At 47.8% G+C, this 25,395-nt stretch overlaps 1 protein-coding gene across 1 annotated transcript in view; it reads left to right on the forward strand.

Annotated features, from left to right (window-relative positions):
* The first annotated feature begins 2,671 nt into the window (after positions 1-2,671).
* Positions 2,672-25,395, forward strand: part of Rarres1 (retinoic acid receptor responder 1) — a 34,567-nt gene continuing 11,843 nt past the window's right edge. Inside the window, exons 1-3 of the mRNA XM_032898276.1 lie at positions 2,672-3,011; positions 20,311-20,376; positions 24,943-25,126. Of these exons, the coding sequence (XP_032754167.1) occupies positions 2,757-3,011; positions 20,311-20,376; positions 24,943-25,126 (505 nt within the window). The 5' untranslated portion in view covers positions 2,672-2,756. The remainder of the gene's footprint in view (positions 3,012-20,310; positions 20,377-24,942; positions 25,127-25,395) is intronic.

Here is a 25,395-nt window from a genome sequence, read left to right on the forward strand (position 1 = left end):
ATGGCTCAGGAATAAATGTCTGGACTTCACTGGACTTCAGCAATATGCCGTCAAGGTGGAGTTAGCCCTGTCCATCAGCCAAACCCGTGTACCTTCATCTTTGCCAGGGAGAAGAAATGAACAAAGGAATGTAGATTTATAGACGGCCTGACTGTAATAGTACTTATGAAAATGAGGTTGCAGAGGTTGGAGGAGATATCTAAGCCTTTATTGAAAAGCCCAGCAGGTTGTTGTTTTAAGATTTATTATTTATTTATGTATATGAGTACACTGTAGCCGTCTTCAGACGCACCAGAAGAGGGTGTCGGATCTCATTACAGATGGTTGTAATGAGAATTGATGGGAATTGAACTCAGGACCTTTGGAAGAGCAGTTGGTGCTCTTAACCACTGAGCCACCTCTCCAGCCCCAGTTTTGTTGTTTTTTAATCACAACCCCTTCTTCATCTATAAAAAGGAAGTTACAGCTGGATTTATTCTTTGTCTGGATTCTATCCTCCTTTTAATTTGTCATCAAGATTCGTTTTGATTTGTTAGCAGCAACAGCGATGGTGGCTTTACATAGCCATTACTCTGCTCAGCATATACGTGTGGATATTCGCACACGTGAACCTCACAGTCACCCAATACGGCAGGAGGTGCCACCCAAGCATAAAAGGGGAACTCAGCTGAACCCAAGCATCCTGGTTGCAAGTGGGGACCCAGCCTCTGGATAACCTGGGAGTGATAGCACAGGTCAAAGGTCAACATTGTAAGCCCACTCACCTCCATTATCCAAAAGCAACCACTGTAGCTGTTTCTGGTTGGTTCTTCCAGAGGTATTCTGTACATACATGACTACCGTGCAGGCACTGGGAAGTCTTGGCAGGGGATATGGGTAGGGCACTTTGAATTCGAAGTGAATTTTGAATGTCGAAAAGAATCTGCATGTATATGTTAACAGCTTAGTACATACACAGTGTGAATTAGTGTCCTTGTTCTGAGTTGAGCCCTGGACAAAGGCAGGGTAGGACATCAACTAGATTACACATCCCAGGATACTTCCTAAGCCCAGATGCTGAGAGGAACACACCATCTCTAATTGCCCGTCTTTCTGTATGAAGTGCAACATCAGACTCAATCCATATCTGCACATTGGCATTTGTAGCAGGAGGAGCAACAGGTGTCCTGGCCACTCACATACACTGGGAGATACATGTTCTCTCTTTACTCTCCAAGTGACTATGTGGGTAGTGACCATGGTTAGTCTAGGGACAGGATGTGAGAGCGGAAAAGAAAAGGGAAACTAACAGGCCCAAGCCACAAGCCCATGGGCCTTTTTGCAATACTCCATCAACCCCAATAATTCTGCTGTCCCCTCTGGATATGCCCACCAGCTCCGAGCTGGGTTAAGTAACTATCTCACGGCTTCCTGCTCCCTCCTCAATTGTCTGCAGAGCATGCTATTGCAAACAGCACAGGACACATTCCCTGGCCTCGTCGACTGTAGGTGTGCTCCAGATGTTTATCTGGTTGCTCATCCCCATCTCTCCATGAGCCCGGTGTTTGATAAACCCGCAGAAGGAACCGCAGTCCGCAGATGAGCAAAGGGCACAGCATTGTTTGGACAGGTGCCCTCTATCCACGGGCTCGTGGCTTGGCGATCACAGGATGGCTCCTTCCAGAATCCCATCTTCCAGTGCTGGAGTCTAAAGCAATGGCAGGCAGTGGGCTGCAGGTTGGAATGACAGGGAAGGTACCCAACCAACTGCTCCCTTTCTTCTGCAGGCATCTCCCAGCATCACAGGCAGTATTTAACAAACTGGGTCTCAACCATTCTTTGGTCCTTCAGTATGGCGACGGCTGATGATGAGGTGGGCTAGACCCCTGAGTATCTCCGGTTATTCTGTGGATTCTCATTTTCTGACTCCTTTACATTTCATTTCGTTTCGTTTCGTTTACTATTTAATTTTTGTGTCGTAGGTGGGTGGGTGGTGGTCAAGGGATTTGGTAGCAAGCACCTTTATTCGCTGAGCCATCTCGCAGGTCTCCAAAGGGTTTTCTCTCTTACCTGTGGTTTAAAAAACAGCAGCCACCTACTGCCTTCAAGGACACGTTGATTCCACACCTCACTCCACTGGACTCTGGCTTCAACCCAAGGCCCCTCTCCAGTATTAACTAATTTACTTGATTCTCAAAACCTCTGTCCCGTCGCCCACCGCCCCTCCTCCCTGCCTCACCCGCAGGTGCTCACTCGCTGCTCCCGCCCTCAGCACACTTTCCCTGTTCCCAGCGTCTCTTCCGAAATTCCCCATCAAGGCCCGAGGCCGCCGGTCCCTTTCACCACCTGCCTCCTCTCTCACCCGCAGGTAACCTTTGGAGTGGATTCACTCTAAAACTCGAGGGTTGCGAAATCCGCCCAGCCGCAGGCGACAAGGCAAGTTCCCAGAGCAGGAGTCGGGGTGTGCCCTCAAGGAGGCGCCCCACTGTCCCAAGTCCCCCTCTCACTGCGTCATCGGGGACTCCTCTCTGACCCGCTCTCCCTGAGGCGCCTTCTGGTCCTTCTGCTTGGACAGGGGAGGAAGGGCGGCGACCCGGGGAGGCGACGAAGGGCGGCGACCCGGGGAGGCGACGAAGGGCGGCGACCCGGGGTGGGGGGAGGCGGAGAGGAGTGGCCGCCGCGGCCTATTTCCGCGAGCATCGCGAACCGGGTTCAGGGAGCTCCGCGTCGGCTTTCCGCATCCACGCAACCCCGAGGGCCCCCGGTCGCCCGCGTCCATGCCGCCCAGTCGACCCCCGCCGCCGGCGCTGCTACTGAGCCTCTGGCTACTGCCGAGCCTCGCACTGGCCGCTGCGGCCGCGGCGCCGGTGAAGCCGGAGTACACGGTCGTCTCCGGGCAGCCCCCGGCCGTGGGGCTGCCTCGCGGGATCCTGCAGCTGGCGGCGCGCGCTGCGCTGCACTTCCTCAACTTCCGCGCCGGCTCGCCCAGCGCGCTACGGGTGCTGGCCGCCGTGCAGGAGGGCCGCGCGTGGGTGAGTGAGTGAGCCGCGACGCGACGGGACACGCTCGGGGATCACAGCGCTCCTGGCCCGAGCTTGGGTTGCCCGAGAGGCACGGAGTCCTCCAACGCTGCCTCAGCCTTTCTGGTATTGCCGAGGCCAGAAATACTTAGCATGTTTGGGAACATGAGGAAAGAAAGGGTCCCACGAATAACAGCTCGTGGTCCGGGTACCCAGCGTGGGTTGCCGTTGGCATGAGCACTGTGTAACCCAATCGACCCATGGCTTAGACTCTATGGCTCCTACCAAAGTAGGGGAGGTGCGTCCAAGAGCTAAGCCAGCTCTCTGCTTCGCAGACAAGTTTCTAGAGTTAGGTCTGTTTCGTTGTTCATGACAGGCCACCGTCATGAACAAGGCAAGGCTTCGGGATAAAGTGGTAAAGGTTACTCAGGGGTCTGTGGCGGGACCATTTAGCTTTGGCGTTCTCCTGATCTAACCAGGGAGTGACAGGACAGCAGTCTTCTGCACAACCAATTGAAAGCGTGATCGAAAACTTGAAAACTTTTCAGCTCGTGGATTGCTTGCTGGTTTCCAGGCAGTGGCTGTAGATGTCGAGTTGTATGAATGAAGTCACGCTGCTCTCTTCATCAAACATTTTTAAAGTTACACAATAGAGTCCCGGAGCAGTGAGGCTCCCTAGATGTTCCACAAAGCCACAGCCCCACAGCCTAAGTGGAGCAGAGCACAGGCTTTAAATCATCGGTAGGATGATAAGGACTATCCTCCGTCTAGCATCAGATGATGGGAATCTCCTTTTCGACTCTTAGCCTTCTTTCCTTGTTTCTAGAAAAAGGCAAACTATCTGATTGTTAAAAAAACAAACAGCAACAACAAAACAATCTTTACTGCCTCGGGGACATTCCCCACTCCAAGCTCCAGTCTTTATTAGTTCACCAGAGAAATGAAGTCACAACTTAAGAACGTGTCTTCTTTTTAGAGGAAAGAGGAGCCCTGAAGACAGCCTCCCTCGATATTTGGGGGAGAATTACCATATCAGAACAAAAACAAAGAAACAGAAGGCCCAGACTGACAAAGTATACCAATTTTCAAATGCCAAGGATTATTTTCCTTCAATCCAATATGATTTTTAAGAATTATAAAATAGGACTAGTGAGATAGTCATTGGGTAAAGGTGCCTGCTGGCGAACCTGACAGTGTTTGACCCTCTGACCTGAAGGTGGAAGAACCCAAGTTGTCCTCTGACTTCCCCAGGCCTGCTATGGCATGCATACACACACGTGATAAATAAGTATAATTAAAAAAAAAACCCTCCCTATAATACCTTGTATCTCTGTGCCTTTTAGCTACCCCTTGCAAAAGGAGTCCTTGCATCCTTACAAAAGAAGCTGGCTCTCAAATCCTGTTCATCATCTGTAGGGTGTGATGCTCCTGAACTCCAAGGTGGCCCTACCTCATCCTAAGGGGTGTGTGCGTGAACGCAGATAAACATGGGATTCAAGGCCCTGAGAAACAATGTTACACTTCCCCTTAACCTCCCTGATAATTGAACACTTATGTGATTGTGGGGCCAAGGAAAAGAGGCCAGTGTGCCAGGAATCAGTATCTTCCACAAATCGAGTGAAATTGTTTTCCTTCAAAGGTTACTAAAGGTCCACCCTTAAAGATGATGAAGCAGGCAGGTGTCAGTCATCTGGCAAGGGCATGCAAGGCTCTGTGAGAGTGGCAGAAACCAGGACGACTGACTTCCTGGGATCTGTAGCAGGTGCTGTTTACTTTGGGGGGGGGATGGCAACCTTAGGAACGGCTTTTGGTTTTGTTTGTTTGTTTGTTTTGTATTCTTGTGGTTTTGAGGTGTTTAGCCAGCCGAGTGAGAACACAAACTCAGCCTGGTGGCGACAGGTTCCAGAAAGATGGTCGTAGGAACTTCTGCTCCAATGACAAGAGCAGCCATACAGCATTCGTTACAAAAAGAAAGGGTTGGTAGACGGCCACCCTTCGTTTTCAGTCTTTATCCCTTGGGCACTTTGGTAGAACAAAGTACTAGGTTGCCACACTACATCTGTCCTTCACCCGGGACTGGGCCAGGGGAAGCAAGTGGATGCCTGAGAGAGAAAAGTACAAGGGGTAGGGGGTGAGTACTTCTTTTCAGCATGAGGGGCTGGGATTAGCTGAGGTTTTTCAGCAGCAACTTATTAAATCAATTTAAGTGAGTTCAGTTGTTTTAATTTTGGCTTCTATGAATTAAGTCTACAGCCCCATACAGGCCAGGCACATGTTCTTCCACTGAGCTATATATCCCAAGTTCTATGTAATGAAATGATGTGGGCTACAGACCATGAGAAAACACGATAAAACCAAGAGTGGTGTTTCAAATACATGTGCATAAACTAGGTCCTGATGAGGGATGCAATTCTTGATGTATAGCGTATTCCGTCTTAAAACAAAACAAAACAAAACAAAAGCATGAAAGCCAGGCCCCCAAATAATTCCAGCTCTAAGACTTTCTCCATTCTCCTTCTAGTGTTTCGAGTCCTCATTCTAGAAACACTGTTGCCCTCTGCTGGTCAGACGCAGTAGTCACTGCAGATTATGGTTTTAAAAAGACCAAGGAAGCGTCTCCAGTTTCCTAACTGCAGAGTAGACCTTACAGCGGCCTGTGTTGTTCCTGGTCCTGCACTACCTTTTCATGACCAAATCTTCCAACCTTCCTGCTACTGAATGGTATAGCCTCAGGAACACAGATTCCAGGCGGTAGTGGAGGTTCTTAGGTACTGGTGGTCCTGGATCAGGCCCAGGAGGTTTCTCCGTTACTGGCTACATTGCTTTCACTGAGTTTTTGGGATTTGAGGACAGTTTCCCAGGCATATACTTCCTCAAAAAAGCCAACTCATTCTGGAATCAGCTGTTGTCTGGGAATTGATAAACGTCCCATTTCTTATCCCAGACCAGACACAATGCAAACAGTGGGAGAGGGGATGGCCCATGCTCTATTCCAATGAAATAGTAAGTAGATCCCTCTAAGTGGAACTCCACGGGTTTTCTCTAGCAAGAAAACATGCCCGTAACACATCATTTCAGTTCCCGTTTGGGTCACTGCCAGCAGGGTGTGTGCTTGCACAATCCTCCAGTGTGTAAAGTGTATAGTACACAGTCCTCCAGTGTGTAAAGTGAGTAGTGCACAGTCCTCCAGTGTGTAAAGTGTATAGTACACAGTCCTCCAGTGTGTAAAGTGAATAGCGCACAGACCTCCAGTGTGTAAAGTGACTAGCGCACAGTCCTCCAGTGTGTAAAGTGACTAGCGCACAGTCCTCCAGTGTGTAAAGTGACTAGCGCACAGTCCTCCAGTGTATAAAGTGAATAGTGCACAGTCCTCCAGTGTGTAAAGTGTATAGTACACAGTCCTCCAGCCTTACTTCCCCTTCTTCCACAATCCTGGTTCGCTCAAAACAGCAAGAGTTGAAGAGACAACCGCATGGATTCTTTCTGGAGCATTTAACTTGGATTTTGTGAGTGTGCTTGCTGGTTTGGTGGTGGTGGTGGTGGTGGTAGTAGTGGTTTTGGTTTGTTTGTTTGTTATTCTTGTCATCTTGACAAAAACAAAGTAAGAAGGAACCTCGACTGAGAAAAATGTCTTCATCAGATTGGCCTAGCTAAGTCTAGGGGGTGTTTTCTTGGTTAACGATGGATGTGAAAAGGTCCGGCCCACTGAGAGCAGCACCACCTTGGCCTTGACCTTGGTCTCAGGTTTATTCCTTTTTTAGAGCAACCCATAGGAAGACAGTAAAGCTGCGTGAGTGACCGTGGCTGGAGTTCCTGCCTCAGCTGCCCTCAATGATAGACTGTGCTGGGAAAGTGTAAACCGAAGAAACCCTTTCCTCCCCAAGTTGCTTCTGGCCCTGGTCTCTATCATAGGAAGCAAATACGGTCAGTGGCCTTGACACAACTTTAAACCTATTCTTCACCCAACATAAGTGAATCTCCAGTAGCCAGCCCATAGGCAAATCCTCTGGCTTTCAGTAAGCATCAGGCCACCCTGGTCAGGCCAGAAGGTAGAGAGAGCAGTGGCTGTTCTTCCAGGATTCAAATACCGTGGGTCTGAAGCAAGAGCAAAAGTTGTCCCCTGGGCCATACAGATCCAAGGGCACATACTCCACTCAGAAAGAACCTCATCTCTTCCGATCTACGGAGCACTTTAGTCCAATATTAGACACCTAATTACGGCTCGTCTTGAAGGCGTGCCTCCATTAACGTCAATAATTCAGAGTCCGTCTTGAGAGTAGGGAAGCAGTGCATTATGCAGCCCACATTGCACGGAAGCAAACAGTGGCGACCTCAAGAGGCTGCAGTGCAGACGCAGGAGGAAAGAATAAAAGAGGAAAGTGAAGGCGTGTTTTTTTTTCACAGAAAGAAAGCTCTTAGCTGTTTTGGGGGCCTTCTCAAGACAAGAGCCTAATCAGAGACACCCCTCTGTGGACCATGCTATCTCTAGACCAGCACCGTGCCTAATGGGGGAGACACCATAGCACAAAGCAGAGAGGTGGCGCGATCCTGCCCTGGCATGAAACTGCCCAGGCACAGTTCAGCCTTCTCCCCATTCCAGCTCCCAGAGGGCAGAGTCTGGGTCTGCATCTTGGCAACTTGCAACCAGATCGCCTAAGCTAACTGTACCCTGATGAGCTAGCAAGCAGGCACCCCCTCCACCATTCTGTAACAAATTGGCTTTGTCATATTCCCCACTCCCAAACCCTGTTCAAAACACTTTAATTTGGTTTTCTACATGTAAGACCAGGACGTTTGCAACCACGGGGTATTGGATGTGCTCCAAATCAAGACTACTGGTGGTGGGGTAATTGCTCTGCGCAGGATTCTGCCCTAGAGTCTTCCTTTAAGGCTCATCATGGTGCTCCTGGAAACCGAATGCAAATGCTCAATGCCCCAAAGAGTAATTGTTAATATTAAATAACACACAGTTCCAATGACTGCTAAGCAGTGAGTCACTCCGTGCTTAGCTATGCACACGTGCCGCCAGGGCCGTGGTAACTCATCTGCAGGACGTTTTATTAAGTGAGAGAGCCAAGCCCATGCTGGTTAAGGATAGTAGGCAGAACAAGTGTCCAGCTCGGGTTACTTGTTGTGGCTGTTCAAGGTATCATCTGCCCCTAAAATCCAGTTATAAAAGAGAAGCTGTGTGCACTTGCAAAGAAGATGTGTGTGAATCCACAGGCTCACCCAAGGCACACGTCCACAGCAGAGATCACACTGGGGATTACAGCTGGTTCTCTCTATCCCTTCTTATCACCATATAGCAAGTGCAATAATGCTAGTGGGTTCAAAACATGGAATACATCCGCTTGCAGTTCTGGAAGTCAGAGGTTGGACTGAAAGCAAAGTGTCCCAGGACCTCATTACCCCGGGAGCCTAGGGGCTGCCCCTTGCCTTGCCTCTTCTGGGTGCCAGCTGTGCTCTTGGTTCATGGTTCTGTCTCTTATCCTCAAAGTCATCTGTGTCACATCTTCTGTCTCGAAAATAAACTAGGATAGTTTTATCATTCCATATGATTAATGAGTGACCCTGGGGAGATCCCATTTTGTAACACAACATCTGTAGAGTCACCGTTTGCCCAACCACACCAGTCCTGAGGCCCTTGAAAATACTTCCCACATTATCAGGCATATGGCTCTTTGGAAATGGCTACCCTTGCTCCCATTGCTTCACTCTTGAAACCGTGGCTGTATTTTATTGGAACCGTCTGTCATCTGCCCTACTTCCTGGGAGGGACCAGGTGCCGCTCTGACCTGACTTTTGAACAGTCAGCCTTGTTTGCTCTTTGTGGTCCTGTCTCCCTCTTGGATTATACTGTAAGCTTCTACAGGTCAGGAGGTGTCACATGTCTTGTCCTGCCCTACACTCGAACCTGGCCTTGCTGGAAACAAGGTTCAGATAACTGTTAAATGACATCACAATAACAGCGAGGGTGCTGGGACCACTGGGAAACTTCCGGTCCCTCCTCACTGGAGAGAGGAGACTTGAAAGCTGTGCATCTCTTATACCTAGTCTTTCTTTCCACCATGGGCCCAGAGATGAACCAAGGTGCAGACAGGTCCTGGCAATTCCCTTCTAGTTTTCTACCCTAGGTCAAGAACTCATGTCCAGATTTTGACAAATGGAAGTGACAAACCTTCCATCTTGGCTGGCTGAGCTGGGCTGCTAATGCATGGTGTCCACAGGAAAAGCTTTCCTTGTGCTCCACTGGCTACGGCCAGTTCTGACAGTAACGGACCTTTGTAATATAAACTCAGTTTGTTTTATCAACCCTTGCCTGGAAGGAGAAAATGAAATAATATGATTCCGGGGTATAATGTAATATGCAGTCTGTCCAGAACCTAAGAATGGTACAGCAATTTTTCGTCACAAATGAGTTATTTTCCTCCAACTGAGCCTGACTCATATAAGCAACCTTATAAGGTGGGGAGGTTTGCCTTTCTTGGAACAGCGTGGCATTTGTGTTTTCTCACCAAAGATGAAGCCAGGGGGGACATTTAGAAGCAGAATGTTAGACCAGTGGGTCCCAGTGTGTTGCGGGGGAAGACTAGAGGCCTCTGAGCTCTTGACAGTGCAACCTGCTTCTTCCCATTTGCCCACATTCCCATCGCGAAAACACAGAAAGCCCCCAGATGTGGCCCTGAGCTTCAGGAGTCTCATTACTCAAGTCCCTGTGTTGTAAATGAGCTTAAAGGGTTAAATTTGTGGCTGCTCCTAAGATGGGTACACACCTGCAGGCTATCTTTCGGTTCCTCAGTTTCTATACTCTCTTACTTTTATACTCCCTCCTCACATACCAATGATTTATAATAGAAACATAGCAAAAATGGAGAAACCAGTACCATTGGTTAGAGCCTAGAAGATTCTCTCCAGATTCAGACGGAACCATCTTTGATCCATTAGTATGGAAAAAACTTTGTGGTTGATGATGAACAGCTTTTACTGAAAATAAGACCTGAATTAGTAGAACCTTAGAGTCCGTGCTTTTTGCTTCTTGGAGCCTACACAAACGCCATATATAGCAGCTGACACTGCCACAATGGTTTTTGCTTTCTGTGGTTTGTTACTGATGGTCAATAGCAGAAATACTAAGTGGGAGTTTTCAGAAATAAATAATTGCTAAGTTTTAAATTCCTTTTCACCCTGACAGTGTTAGGGTGAAACACTGTCTCATGCTAGCCCACTCTGTCCCACCCTGTATGTGAATCACCCCATTTTCTAGTGTGCCCACACTGTAAATGCTACCCACCTGCCAGTCACTGGGTGGCCACCCTAGTTATTACATCACCTGGCACAGCATCACGGCGCATCATTCGTTGAAGCAATTTTATCTGCTAAGGACCCTAGAGCTAACATTAACAAAATGTTAAATGTTATTATTGAATATTATAATTGTTTTATTTTATTATTGTTTATCTCACTGTATTAGTCAGGTTTCTCTCATGGAACAGAACCAATACAGTGTACATATAATTTAAGTATGGATTTACTAGCGTGGCTTACAGAGTGAGAGGCAGATAGTCCCAAGGCAGCCATCTGCAGAATGGAAAGCCAGTGAAATCAGTGGCTGCTCATTTCCAGAACTTGTAATTCTAAGAAGAAAGCAAGCCAATGACTCGGTCCTAATGGGAGGCCACAGGCCCAGAGAGTAACTGTGCAGTGTATATCCAAAGGCTGACCAATCTCGAGTCCTCAGATAATGGCCACAGTAAGAATGCCTGCCCGGGATGTCGAATGCACCAGAACACAGTGTGCACATGTGGAATTATGAGAGAACACAATTTACTCTTAACAGTAGTCACTCAGCTTCTTTCGATTTTTTAAATAAATTCTGAAGTGCTGCAGAGGTCGGAGGAAGAGAAGTCCTGAGCGTGTAAGCTTCCTCCTTCTTCCATCTCTCTGCTCCGTCTGCACCCCAGCTTGTGTCCGCCATTCTCTGTCCCACTCAGCATCTGGCAATCATCTCCAGAAACTCTCAGACACACCCAGAAGTGTGCTTTACTAATTTTCTAGGCATTTCTCAATCCAGTAAAAGTTAGCAACTGGGATTAACCTGCTAATCCCTTACTGTGCCTAGTTATTGATGGCGTCATACTCGTGCATTTATAGGACAAACACCACATATTGGGCTAGTTATTGCCTGTGTTTCCCGGTATCCACTGTGTCTTAGGACACAGCCCTGCTGTGAGGTCCAATATCGGTTGTCAACTTGACTGCATCTGGAATTAACTAAAACCCAAGCAGCTGGGTACCCCTGTGAGAGACTTTTCTTGATTGACTCATTGAGGTGGGAAGTCAGAAGACTCCCCTTAAATCTGGGCCACACCTTCTGGTGGCAGCTCACCCGAAAGGACATGGGTGGACAGAGCTTTATCTGCCTGTTTCCCTCACTCTCACTGACAAGGTTATCTACCCCGATGCCGAGGTATTTCTTCACTGGTGTTAGAACGGATCCTTTGGGACTCTAACACAGATGGAAGACTGGCCAAGATATCCAGCCCCAAGGACTGAATATCTACTGGATTTTTGGCCTTTCTGTTAGGAGACAGCCATTGTTGGACTAGCTGGACCACAGCCTGTAAGCCATTCTAAGAACCCCAAACTTCTTTTGGAGACAGTGTGTCCTCATAGTCCAGTTTCCCTGGAACTAGCCTGTGTACACCTGGCTGGCTTCAAGCTCACAGGGATCACCTGCCTCTGTCACTGAAACCGTACACCACCATGTCTGGCCTAAATCTTAAGGATCTGGTACAGGGTGATGTCTACAGTTCTTGAAACCTTTCCGGAAAGCATGGAAAACACCAAGAATCCAGGTGTGAATCGTTTAACAAACTGTGATAAAATGTATTTGATTATCTGGATACGCTTATTGTGAGAAGCAAAGAATTTAGTGGCTCCATACATAAAACTTGAAAACTGAAGAAAATGATGGTTCTGGCTCGTTGCTCCTAGTATCTCTGGATAAACTAACAAAGGAAAAAGAATGAACTCGGTAATACAATTGCTCTGCCCCAGATGTGTATAAACAGTCTAAAGTTTTTCTCAGTGTCCTGTGGAAAAGTATTTCCAGCAACCACAGAGTTCAAGTTGTAGAAAACCAAACCAAAGCCCTAACTATGAGATTGGCTGAATTACAACAAAAATGCAAATCCCATCCTCCGAGGGTGCTCAGAGTTTAACTACTAATTAGTAAGGCATGGGAAAATGTAACTTGGGATAGAGATGGGTGGGAGGACCCTACTGAGCAGGGAATTTTGACCCCTAAGATTCTTAAGGGTTTATCTAACCTGAAGTCCCATACCATTCTCAGTTAGCTCTCGCTACCTCATGAATGTGGATCAGATGGAAGTTGCTCAGCACCATGCCTGCCTGCCCGCTTGCTTGCTGACGGCTGACTGCTGACTGCTGACTGCTGACTGCTGCCTGCCTACCTGCCTGCTGCCTGCTGCCTGCTGACTGCTGCCTGCCTACCTGCCTGCTGCCTGCTGCCTGCCTACCTGCTGACTGCTGACTGCTGACTGCCTGCTTCAATGCTCCCCAGCATGATGGCCATGGAATCTAACCCTCTGGAACCATGAGCCTGAAATAAAATGCTTTCCTTTATAAACTGCCTTGGTCACACTGTTTAAGACATCTGCCCTTGAGAGGGAATATTATATAGCAAAGTACTTATTCATGTTACAGGAGGTGATGAGTGAATTTTCTTCAAAAATTGGAAATCTGCCCAGACTGGGTTGATAGTGTGTCAGTTGCTGCAGAAGCAGGTGGACTTGCCACCTCCATTTCTGAAGTGTCATAGCTTGATTCTCCAGAGACCCCAGGTGTTCACACTGACCACGCTTTGAAGGAACTCTCCTATTTCCCTGACTCTAATGATGTCATCGCTTTACTACTGAATGTGAACACTGCTTGCTGGACTTACTGGTCACTCCCTGTCCCTCAGAAGTTCAGTAGTCTCACCCCACAGCTAGAAAGAACTTCTCCTAGTGTGGTCCTGAGATCTGTGATTTGTTGAAATGCAAATTCTCAGACTCCACCCCAGACTGACTGAATTAATCCTTGGTGGGTGGGCCCATTATGCAGGGTTTTAGCAAGCCCCCTGGGGCGTTCTGGTAAACACCCACAATAAGAGAATAAAGTCACTAGAAGAGACCTCCTCTAACCCAGCCCCTGCTCAGTACTGTGACCTCAACTCCAAGTCTACCCCATGGCAATGTGTTAATTCCCCAGCTGGGCTGCTCCCAAGTACTGGGTCACACTCCTGTCTGGAGCAGTCTTTCTTTCGCTTGCTTCTGTTGGTCCTAATCTTTTCTAGTACTTTCCACAGCTATCCTGAGCCAGGATTCCATTCACAATTTGTCCAAAAGAGTCTATCCTTAGGGCTCCTTCTACAATCTTGGATCATCTTTATTGTCCAAGCTGTTAAGGGTTGTATCACATCTTCCCAAAGGGATCTGTGGAAGTCCAAACCCAGCTGGTGAGCGCTCCCTTACTGTAAAGAGAGTCTCCTGAGATGTAATCAAGGGACAGTGAGGTCATACTGTGTTACTGGGCCTTAAATCCGGTGACTTCTGTCCTTATAAAAGGCCACGAGAGGATACAGATGGCAGAGGGACGAAGAGTCTGGAGTGATGTAGTTGTGAGCCAGGGATGCCAGGGAGTGGGGCCCACTCCCTAGAGCCCAGAAGAGGGAAGATGGACTCCACCCGCAGTCTCAGATGGAGCTAGTCCTGCTGACACCTTGACACTGGACTTCTAGTCTTCAGAACTGTGAGAGGAAACTGTTGTTTTTAGCCACCCAGTGTGTGGTCCTTGGCTATGAAACTCTAGCAGTCAAGCACACAGACTCTTCCTGTCCACGCCCTCCCAGAAAAAGGTTCTCATCTACAGGAGGTGCTTTGCAGGCACAACACAGGGTCCACCTCCATCCAGCCAAGCCTTCATCCCAGCACTTCCTCACGCACACACGGCAGCCGCCAGTTTGCAGGCTCCCTTTCCTTAGAAGGGACTGCTGAGATCTGCTTCTGTAACCTCTGTGCTTGCAGTCTGGGGATAGGCCACATGCGACAACTGACAGCTCTTGTTCCTGGGACAAGCTGCCTTGTCTGTTCATGTATACAATAGTAATAGTGAGAATACCCTTCCTCAAGGCATGATGATGTGAGTTCCTGCCCAGGAGCCATGTGAAGTTGGGGAGTGGCAGATGTACATGGATGGATGGGTGGCAAGATAGACTGATAGATGGATGGATGGATGGACAGACAGACAGACCGATGGATGGGCTTGACTGACGGTAATAGGTACAGACACAGAAATAAACCATCCATTCCCTGTAACTTGCACGGCAGTTTTATATATAAACACTAAATAAAGACATGGTATTGATTTGATAAGGATCTGAGGAGTGTTTCTCTTAACAAAAAAGAAAGGTCGATGGACGGTGAATCTAGGTCTTTGAAGGCATCGCATCGTATGCTTCTCAAACAGGACTTTGAGAGTAGCCTCCACACTGCCAAACAACCACAAGTCAAGCACAAGAAGCCAGAAGGACAGTACAGCCAGGAGAGGCAGACACAGCTCTTCCCATGGCCACTGGAAGCAGGCACTAAGGAACCCGCAAACAAGAGGCACAAAGCCCAGGTTCAGAGCCAACCTACACACTGCTGATGGGCGAGGTTGTGAGGCTGGAGCACATAAGCTTTGTGCCCACCCAGAATTAAAAGGCAGTCTGCAGTAAGGAGCTGCTAATCCCACTGTGGTAGTCATGTGGGCAGTTGCTTTGTTTGCTTTTTCTTAGCAAAGAACCTTCCTTATTCTGGAAAACATGACAATGGTGCACTCTGCCTCTGGCTATGTTTAAGAAAAGTGGGGTGGCCTCATCTGTTTTGCAGATGGTCAGTTTGGGTGGCATGAGATGCTGGGCATTGGATACTCTGATCTTCACTGCAGCCTGCTCCTTGTGGTGGAAAAGCTAGGGCTGGCTCCCCTCTGCAGTGTGGATTCAGCTCCTTTAAAACGAACTGCACGGTCCCGCTTTTCACAGCACAGATTGCTCGAGATGCAGACAGAGATCGTGTGGTGGGCAAGAGGAGCTCACTGATCATGAGTCGCTGTCACAGGAACTGGATTTAAAACCTTGCGTTGTGTTTCCCACGTCCCTGAACCTAATCGCTCTAACAGTGAGGAAACTATGAAAACATTAGGCTAAGCTATGAGGTGGGGCACCTAAGTCAAGTCACTTTGGGTTGGATTAATGCTTTTAAGTGCTTTGTGGTGTTTTTGTTTTAAGATTTATTTATTAATCTTATGTATATGAGTATGCTGTCTTGATGCACACCAGAAGAGGGCATCATATCCTATTTCAGATGGTTGTGAGCCACCATATAATTACTGGGATTTGAACTCAAACCTCTTGAAGAGCAGTCAGTGCTCTTAACTGCTGAGCCATCTCTCCAGCCTAGCTTTTATTTTTGTTTTTTTTTTAAAGGCCTGTTTGTAAATTTGTTTTTGGAAAGGTACAGGGCTGGGGTGGGGGTCTGGGGTGCTGAGGAAGCAACTTCCGGTTCAAGGTCCATACTTAACTTTCCTTAGTGGCGAGGGGGGCAGGGAGATCATTTTTATGCTTGTCCCCACACCCACCACCCTCCCAGTGACAAACATTTCCAAATGTCAGCTACATATTTTATTTGCAACCATTTTACGAAAGATATGTTGGGCTGTGTGCAAATCAAGGTTTTTAGGATTTGTCCTTGTTGCTGGACACAAGCCTGCTTTGTTCCCTAGGTTTGCTGTATACTCTTCAATGCAGGTACTGCCGTGTTAGCTCTACAAGTCAGCCTCTAACAGCGGCATACCTCAGTGAACACCCGAGTGAGTCAGCCCATCCATAGTCTGCTCACAGCTTCTCTGAGGCAGGCTCTCCAGGTTGGAGAATGCTCATACAGATTTGTTTTGTCACTTATGAAGATTGCTGACCACCAGGCTGTACCAGGCTAACCTCCCAGCAACCAGAGAAGGCATTCGCAACCCCAAGGCACGACCTACAGCAGATCCCATGGCTGGTGTCTAGGAGCTGCACAGTGACAACCCAGTTTCTTTACTTTGACTTTCCTTCTGGTGAGCTCAGAGCCTTCAGTGCTGTCTTAGAATTCGTAGCTCATGGAGAGGTTCGGGAAGAACCCAGTGTTGGCCCCGTCTGTTATCTGCTGTTGTTTTGCAAACAGGGGCATTTTAAATGACCCTTGATGCTAGCATGTTGTCTTAACATAAAATGTGTTTCAGGCATTGAATCATGGTCACTTGTCACTAAACAGTGGGGATAGAACTGAGAATTGCAGTTAGGCCATTTGTCCTTGTATGACCATCATAGTGTGTCGTCACCCGAAGGTAAACAGAGTAGGTCACTCAGAGAGGCTCATTAAGGCGACCAAGAGACGGTTACAGACAAACTGTGTGCAGCTGCTGCCAACGTAGCATGTCACAAACTTTTCTTTTGTACGTAGGATCTATCCCAAATGTTAAAAGCACACCACAGTAAGCACGTGACCAAGTGTTGTACATTATATGTAATTCAAGAGGCCACACTTTTAAGATTATTTTAGTGTGTCTGTGTGTTACTTGTGCGTATGTCTATGCACATTGCCTGAGGCATCCACATCATAAGAGATCAGAGCCCCTGGAACTAGAGTTAAGGATGAACCACCCACCTCTCCAGCCTCTCCATTGTACCTCTGGAAGGGCAGTCAGTGCTCTTAACCACTGAGCCATCTCTCCAGCCCTCTTTTGTACCGTCTAAGGGACTTGTGTCAGCACACCAGGCACTTCTGACCACATGTACTTCATAGTCCCCACCTTGGCTCAAGCCCCTCTGTACTTGTGTCCCCTCGGGAGGCTCACTGCTTCCTGTTGCATCCTACCTGCTCGCTGTGGGTATCCCTTTTCTGCTCTCACACCAGAGGCTTTCTTAAAGCCCCGCTCTGTAAGTCGTGCTCACTATAACCTGCTAAGCAACCCTTGCCCACCTAGTCAGCTGCTTCCTGCACTGATTTTAGCCTGTTTGTCCTTCAGTTCCCCAGGCTGCTCCTCGGGCCCTTCAACACTCCCTTCTCCTTGTGTGAGATGACTCACCTGCTCCCCTCACCCCCTCCCCCAAGCCAGCTCCTCCCTAGTCTTCAGAGTTGAACTCAAATGTCACCTCCAGACCCCTAGATTGGATCAGTCATCTTTTCAAAGCTCATAAGTCAACTCTAATCAGATCACCATGTCCACAGTGGCAGCATATAAATGAGTCCTTGCTGCTCTAGGCTGCCCAGGGGCAGGCAATGGTATTGTTTTGCCTCCTTTCCCCTCACTTAGCCTAGGGTTGGGTAAGGCAGACACTCTGTCATTCTAGAGTACTGCTGGACGAGAAGGCTGCCAATCAAGGAGAGTGAGAGTCAAAGCTCGGGCCCCACCCCAGATGAAGGGGGACCCCCACCTTGTGCTGACTGCAGTGACTTATCTCAACAGACCAGCTAAGTAACTTGTGACTCCATAAGGAAGAGGGGAGAGGGAGGCTTTCGGGAGATTAGATAAAGAGTGAGTCTTGATACACGATAAAGGACAACTGAAAATACTAAAATCCTATTAAGGATCCTGTGTCAAAGCTTTCAAGGGTGTCCAGTTAAAATAAGCAAATCAAATAGCAAAGAAAGTAACACTTCAGAGAGGCTAACTCAGCTGGGAGCCTTGATGAACATGGCCCCGTTCTCTGCTTCCCCTCCTACCAAAGAATAGTCTATTGGGACCTCACTTAGCTTCATGTGTTTCTAAAATCCTGGTCATCAAAATACTCTTAAGCTCCCTACTTCCTTTAATTCCAGTGCTCCAAGGCAGAAACAGGTGAATCTCTCTGAGTTTTAAACGGTGATTTTCAGACTAGCCAAGGCTATGAGGGAGACCCTATCTCAAACAAACAACAAGAGTCAATAAATGTGCAGAATTATTTTAAGAATAAGGAAGCGCCCCCACCCTGGGGAGTGCAAATCAGCAGCCCTGATCTGTTATTGTCATGGAGGTCGATGTTCCTCTTGACTCTTCTTTCTCTCTTATCCCTGGAGGATCATGTCCACTTCTCTGCTTCGGCCACCTCTGCTAATTCCTCCTGCACACCTCAGATGCTTCCCATCTGGCTTGGCTCCTTCCTCCCTCTCTTCTCTTACAGTGCTCCCCTCCACCCCTGCCCTTCTCATCTGAAAATCTGAGGGCCGGTCTGGCTCCTACAGAGAAGACGGCACTTGGGGGTTATGACACCCTAGAGAACGTGCCAGGTCCTCAGAGTCACATGTAGAGGGCAGGGGCCCAGAGCCAGGGTAGCAAACCTTTAAAAGCCTAGAACCTGTGGGCAAGGAAAGTTGCCTTCTTTGGGCTCTGACCATTGCCCCTGATATGCCAACTTCTACCCTTCATTTCTTCATTTTTGTCGTGCTAACACTGGCTCAAGAGTTAGTGCAGGAACCGGTAAGATGGTTTAGTGGGGATAAATGCTTGCACTGTTAATCCCACCAGGCGAGATTGAGATCACTACCACAATTTTTTGAGCCAAATTCAAAGCACGCTTTATTAAAAGCTGGCCAGGACCATGTATAGACAGCTCCATACCCAGGATCCCCAGAGTACGACACCGATTTACATTAGTCACGGGTTTATAAAGGCAGACCCCACAAGGCTATATACCTCCTGGCTTCATCCAATCAGAGGCAAGCACACACCCTGACATGCATCCTGCCTACACGTGACCAAGCATACATCCTGTGCAGTTGGTGCAACCAAGCTTGTTTACAGAAGTGAAAACATGGAGCTTGCTATCTTACAACAGCCCCCAGCATTCCAGGAAGCTATTTATCATTGAGTGAGTGGGACTTACAGCTTAGAGGCACTTTATATGTATGTATTATATAAATATATGTATATATATATATATATATATATAATTTAAGGTTAAAACATAACATTAGTCATCATACCATCGAGCTTAATGACCTGAGTTTGATCCTTGAGACTCACATGATAGAAAGAGAGAATCATCTCTTGCTACCCTCTGACCGCCTACACACACACACACACACACACACACACACAATCAACTCATAAAGGGAAAAGTTTTATTCTTGACTCACAGTTTCAGAGTTTCAATTCATGATGGCTCCATCTCATCGTTTTGAAGAGGAAGGCACATTGCAAACCCACTTCATGACCAGGAAGGAAAGACTAGGAAAAGGAAGAGACCAAGCATGGTCTTTCAATGGCTTGTGTCAATGGCCTCAAGACCTGTCATTGGACCCCACCTCTTCACGTCCCACCTCTCCCAATGCTCCCTTGAGGCGCTAAGCCTTAAAGCCTTTAGCACGGGATCTTTACAATATTGAGACTATGGCAGACAGCATGAGATCTGAACACTCACCCATTGCTTCTGCTTGTAGGGCATCGCCAGATCTAGATGTGATGCCTCCTTACTGTCCTTCAGCCCCCAGCGTGGATACCGCATTGTCTCGGCACCTCCCTTCACCACCTCTCTTTCTTTTCCGCTCTCACCCGGAAACTCACTGTTCACGTATTGCCTGTATTCCATTTGCACAAGCATCACACAGGAAGCCTTCACCTGTGTTCCTGCTGATGCTGCCTAGGGATTGAAGGAACTGCCGCCCAGTGCACACTGTATCCTTTCTCCAGCTTTGTCTTCTGAGTGGATACCAAACCATAAGCAGGGCAGGACAGGCAGATCAAAGTCTCTCCTTTTCAAGAGTCTCCAGATTTACTGAGGTATACAGACGGCAACCGCACTGACACCACAGTGCCCGTGAACATAATGCTTTTACTATTTTTATAAAGTGTATATGTATGAGTATGTATCTACATGTATGTAAGTGCATTATATGTATGTCTGGTGTCCTTGACGTCCAGAAGAGGGCACTGACTCCCTTGGTACCAGAGTTACACACAGCTGTGAGACACGATCCAGGTGCTGGGAATTGAACCTGGGTCCCCTGAAAGGAGAGAAAGTGCTCTTAACCACTGAGTCACCTCTCCAACACCAAGGACATGGTTTGCTTTATTTGTGCCCCTGGCTGTCCCAGAACTCACTATGTAGAGTGGGTTGGCCTCAAACTCACAGAAATCTACCTGCCTCCTTTAGGATTAAAGGCACCACCATAACCCAACAGGAATACTCTTGATAATGAAAACACTTGTATTGCTCCCACTGTGTTAAGACGAAGTTTCTGTATTCCAGGTCGACCCTCAGGAGGGCTGCGAGGTGGACTTGGTGTTTAGCACAGAGCACTACAGCCCCGAGCAGGTAAGCCTCCCCACCTAGCAGTGCAGTCTGTTGGCAACTGTCTTGTCTTTAGAGGAAGAGGTGAGAATCTGAAGAAAGAAAGCCTGGAGATTCTCTCTTTTCATCCTATTTGTTCTCAAGAATGAAAGAACACAGCATAGGAGACTGCGTGCCCACCGCAGCAGTGGGGCGGACTGGCAGGTGGCAAGTGTACTTACCCTTCACGGTGACAGGGAGACAGCGTATTGAGCGTGCGCAAGAGGTCAGCGGGATGGGCAGTAACTGGAAAGGAGACTGCAGGCAAGGCAGGACTGCTGGGGAGACTCCACTGAGTTTTACAATTATTTAAGTAAATTCTTAAATCCATATGTTCAATTTTCATTTTAAAATATTTTAATTTATTCTTTGAAAAGTCCATACACATATACAATGTATTTGAACTTCTCCACCACCTGGTGCCCTTCTCCAATCCCCCGCCATACCCACCAACCTACCTTCTTCCTTCAAGCCAATTATTATTGTGATTATTAGGAGTTGAGGCTAATTAGTATTGACCACATAGATGTATTGGGGTCCATCCACTGAGGCACAGGCAACCTATGAGTGGCCACATCACCAAGGAAAAGCGAGCCTTCCTTCCCCAGCAGTCATCAATTGCCAATAGTTCCTCTTTCTGCACACTTTTCGTTGACGTTCCCCGAGCCTTGGATGGGTGAAGTCACTATAGATATTCCATCTGCTCATCTATGGCTGAGAACTCATTTATCCTCAGCATTGACCAGTCATGAGTCTTAGCATTGACTGCTACTCACTGTGAAAAGAAACTTCTCTGACCAAAGTTGAAAGTGATGTAAACCTATAGGAATAAACATAAATACTTACGGCAGAGTAACAGTGTGACCATTTATTGAAACAGCACCTCTGGGACGTACGATTTCCCAAGATCAGGCTTTTGCAGTACCAGACATACTCCTTCACGTTCAGAGACTGACTGGTTACCTCCATAAGCCTCTTGTCAATGGCGCTTTCCTGGCAGGCCATGCTGAGCTGAGACAGACTCTAGATCACCTCTCTCCCCCAGCAGCCTGCAAAGCACTTACCAGCTCTAGGAGAACCAGTCAGCAGGGAGCCCTTCCTGATCAGTTTGAGACTGACTACTTGATGTGTCTGCAAACATGGTTACTGGTAACTCTTTAGTTGTGATGTTCTGTACACCTCCAGGGCTCCCCTGACCAAATGACTTGCAGTGAGGTCTCCTGTGCCCAGTACTTGTGACACTTGAGTGTCATCTCATGATGTACAAGTCCTGTCCCATGAAAGCAGACTGTTGTGATTGGCAGGTGCACTGTTCTGGAAGTTAGCACGAGTCACTTCCCACATAATTTCCAGGTGTGCAGTCTCAGCCACATAAGCAGGGGCCATGCAAATGAGAGGAGTTCCGGACGATCACATATCTGTCCTGGCCAAAGGCTCGGATTCCAGACGTTAGGCTGCAATTCTGTGGGTACAGCACTCTGTGGCCGCAGCACGGAATTCCTGGACTAGCACCTTTTCTGATCTTTTCTGATCTCTTATGATGCTTCAATACATACATCTTCATACATCTGCATTTAAAATGTCCACATACCTGTCGTTTACCCCTTCCTTGCCGCCCCTTGGAGAGGATTTCACAGCTTTCCTGGGTGTCCCTCCTCACACTTCATAGTCCTTAAAAGTGACTCAGTCTAAAATGCCAATATGTTCTTTTTCCTGTCAGCTGGTGACATTTCTAGTTGGCAGGCTGGCATAGCACGAGGCCAATCCAATCTCAGGTTAAAGAATCACATACGTAGAAGCATTGCGTAGGACACCAAGGGGGGGCCCATGCTGCAGGCATTACCTGCCTCACTGCGGTCCCCACTACACAGCCCATGATTTGCTAAGTTGCTGTGACCCCATTCTCAGGAGAGGGGGGGGGAACCTGTGTGGAAATCAGAGGCCGATGAACATCGCTGGGAGGATCTGAGAGGCCAGCCCAGATTGTCACAGCGGTGGTCTGAGTCTAGGCCTGGGAATTGCAGGCCGTGCCGCACATCAAAGGATCACAGGGAGGCAGAGTATCAGGGGGATGGGGTGCACCACCCCTAACCCAGTAGCTCTGGAAGGAGGCTCACCAGAATCCACAAACAATAAACCCAGACTTGACGTATTAACCTTAGAGTTATTTTTTTCCCTAAGGATTAGGAAGATGGCTTTGATTTCTAGTTTTGCAAACTGAAAGCATGAGAGTAAAGCTAAAGGGATAATAATTTCAGGCGTTTTTCTGACCAACCACGGGTTCCTCTGGACTTGGAACAGAGTAAGTACACTAAGAGTGCTAATGCCTAGCAGGAGTGGAGGTCACAGCACTGCTTCAGTGGAGCTGTCTGTGGATTAGACAGAGGACACATTGTACTCCTTTCCTCATCCTTGGGGATGGCAGACACCAAAGGAGCAGAAAGGCTGCTCGGATGGGAGCCTTTCAGTTCTTCTATGCTGCACCAGCGATTAGCATGCTAATGTGCCCCAGAAGCCCCGCCTCCCACCCACAGCAGGCACTGTAAGAGAAAAGAACCAAGCTTATTTCGTCCTTTGAACTAGTTCTAGAAGCAGGCTTATGTTGAAGACCCAACCTGATTATAATTTCTTTCACTGTGGGCCTTTCGAGTTTATTTCTGATTCTTGCCTTAACCGAGATGCTGTTTGAACAACACAGAAAAAAAATGAAGGTGGCTGCTTCGGCTGTTCCAGCAGTCACATTTGGATAGGACACCCAGACACCCAAAGCGTGGCTTGGCTCGGGTGGGGTCGAGGCTACTGACAGCGAACCCCTCATCCCAAGGCTAATGTTGATGGCATGAGCATGTACATTTTTCCAGGGATAGGTCCTCGGCTTTAATGGTCAAGTTAAAGAACCTTTACCAAAATGATCAGACAACCGAAGTCTAGGAGAATCTCTGATGTTTTTGGATTTGAAGTAAGAGAGGGTGTTTGCTGCAGTAATTATTTTAAAAAATGGAATCTTTTATCCCACACTCCCGCCCGAACTGGAGGGCCACATGGCATCTGCGGGATATTTTCATCTCAGTCAGCAAAGCGTCTCATCTATGCCCTATCCCATGTCACGCTGCTCTCTGAGCCCGGCAGCGATCTGTCTCTATCCATCTAGTTCCCAAGGCCGGTGGCTGCCATGGCAGTTACATGCAGAGGTGGCCTATCTCGTGGCTCCCCTACTGTGGACTCTGCTCACATCCCCAGCATCCACCCCCTCATAGTTATGGTATAAAATCCCGGCAACCCAGTAAAATCACGACTCAATAAGCTATAATTTAGTAATCAGATTTATATGCTAAATTCTCAATCCACAAAACGTCCACACAATAAACTCATAACCAATTGATAATGATATAAACCGCTCACCAAGATAAGATAAGTAGATCTATAGCGATCTATCCCTTAAGAAATATTCTTAATTACCGATGGCCATTTAAGGCCGCATGGATCTGGGTCGTCTTTCTCTGCCGCCATCTTGTTTCTCCTTTCATCTTTTTCTCTTCTCTCCCACCTTAGAAAACCTTTGCCTTGTCTTGCTTTTACTGTCCAGTCATGGGCCTTGACCTCACTTGTGCCAGCCCTCACCTGCACATAGTCAGCACCTACGGGTGCTCACAGAACCCACAGTGTGAGGATGGTTGGGGTGCCTGACTTGGACTGGATCTCAGACGAGGTAGGCAGACAGCAGGGGTTAGCAGCTGAGCTCAGATAGGAACCAACTCAAGTGCCGAGAGCTTAAGATACAGAGTGGGTTCCTTTTTAAACTTTAGCCATTTTGGTCTTTAAACATGGAGTGAAAGCAGTAAATCCATGCAAAGTAATGCTGGTGTCTCCATTAGTAACCAGCTTCGTCTTCCAATTCAAGTTAGTACACTTAACACCCAAGGACGCAAGGCACCAACCAACGGTTGGTTCTAGATAGCACAAAGGAGCCCCTATCCTAGGCGTTTGAGCCAAGAAGGGTTATTTCTCTCCAAGATGCCGGGCACTGTTGTGTCCAAGGCAATCAGTAAGTGAATGCTAAAAGGACAGCAAAGATCAAAGTGTACCGTTCTGCCACTGGTGTCTCGGTGCCCTTTCTGTGGCTGTGAAAAAATCCTAAGAAAGCAGCAGAGAAAGAGGATTTGTCTGGCGCTTAGTCCACCACAGCAGGGAAGCGACTGCACCTCCTACGGGAGAGCAGGAAGTCATGGATCTAAGGTGGCTCAGCCCATTGTCTCCATTTAAGAATGCAGGATCACAGACACCCACAGCGGACAGGCTGATTAACACAGCCAACATAACCCCTCAGCCGTGCCTATAGGCCCATCTCCCAGGTGATTCTGGTTCAAGCCAGTTCGCAGCTCACATTAACCACAAGCCACGAGCATGAAAAGCCACCTTCCATAAAGTGAAGCTCCACCTGTTGCCCAAGGCCTGCCAAACCCACTGACTCCTCGGTCTGTGTTTGCGTGAATTGCAGTGAGCACAGTTGGTAAGGAACCATCCCGGGTAACTTCGAAACCTTTCTTTCAGGAAGGAGAGGAACGTTTGGGCAAATGTTCTGCGAGGGTGTTTTTCAAGAATGAAAAGCCCAGACCGGCCGTTAACGTAACCTGCACACGGCTCTTTGAGAAATCGAAGAGACAAGAAAAGGATTATCTGCTTTACAAGCAGATGAAGCAACTGAAGACCCCTCTGGACGTCGTCAGCATACCTGGTACGAACCAGTAACTGGGTTTCCTGTATCGGGGAATACATATATATCACTGAATCTTAAAGAGAATGATTATTTACATTTGCATGTCCAGAGAGATGCTCAATTTCAGCTATAGATTGCGATATGTCTCATTATTTAAGCAAGGCACATGTTCTGTTCATCTCTACAATATTCTAAAGCTACCCAAAGCTGAGTAGCTTACTGTTAGCTTATTGTTTAGCTTACTGTTTTGCATCTCAGAATGAGGACCCAAGAGCTGACCCTAAAAT

This window comes from Rattus rattus, chromosome 3, assembly GCF_011064425.1.
Source record: "Rattus rattus isolate New Zealand chromosome 3, Rrattus_CSIRO_v1, whole genome shotgun sequence".
NCBI lineage: Eukaryota > Metazoa > Chordata > Mammalia > Rodentia > Muridae > Rattus > Rattus rattus.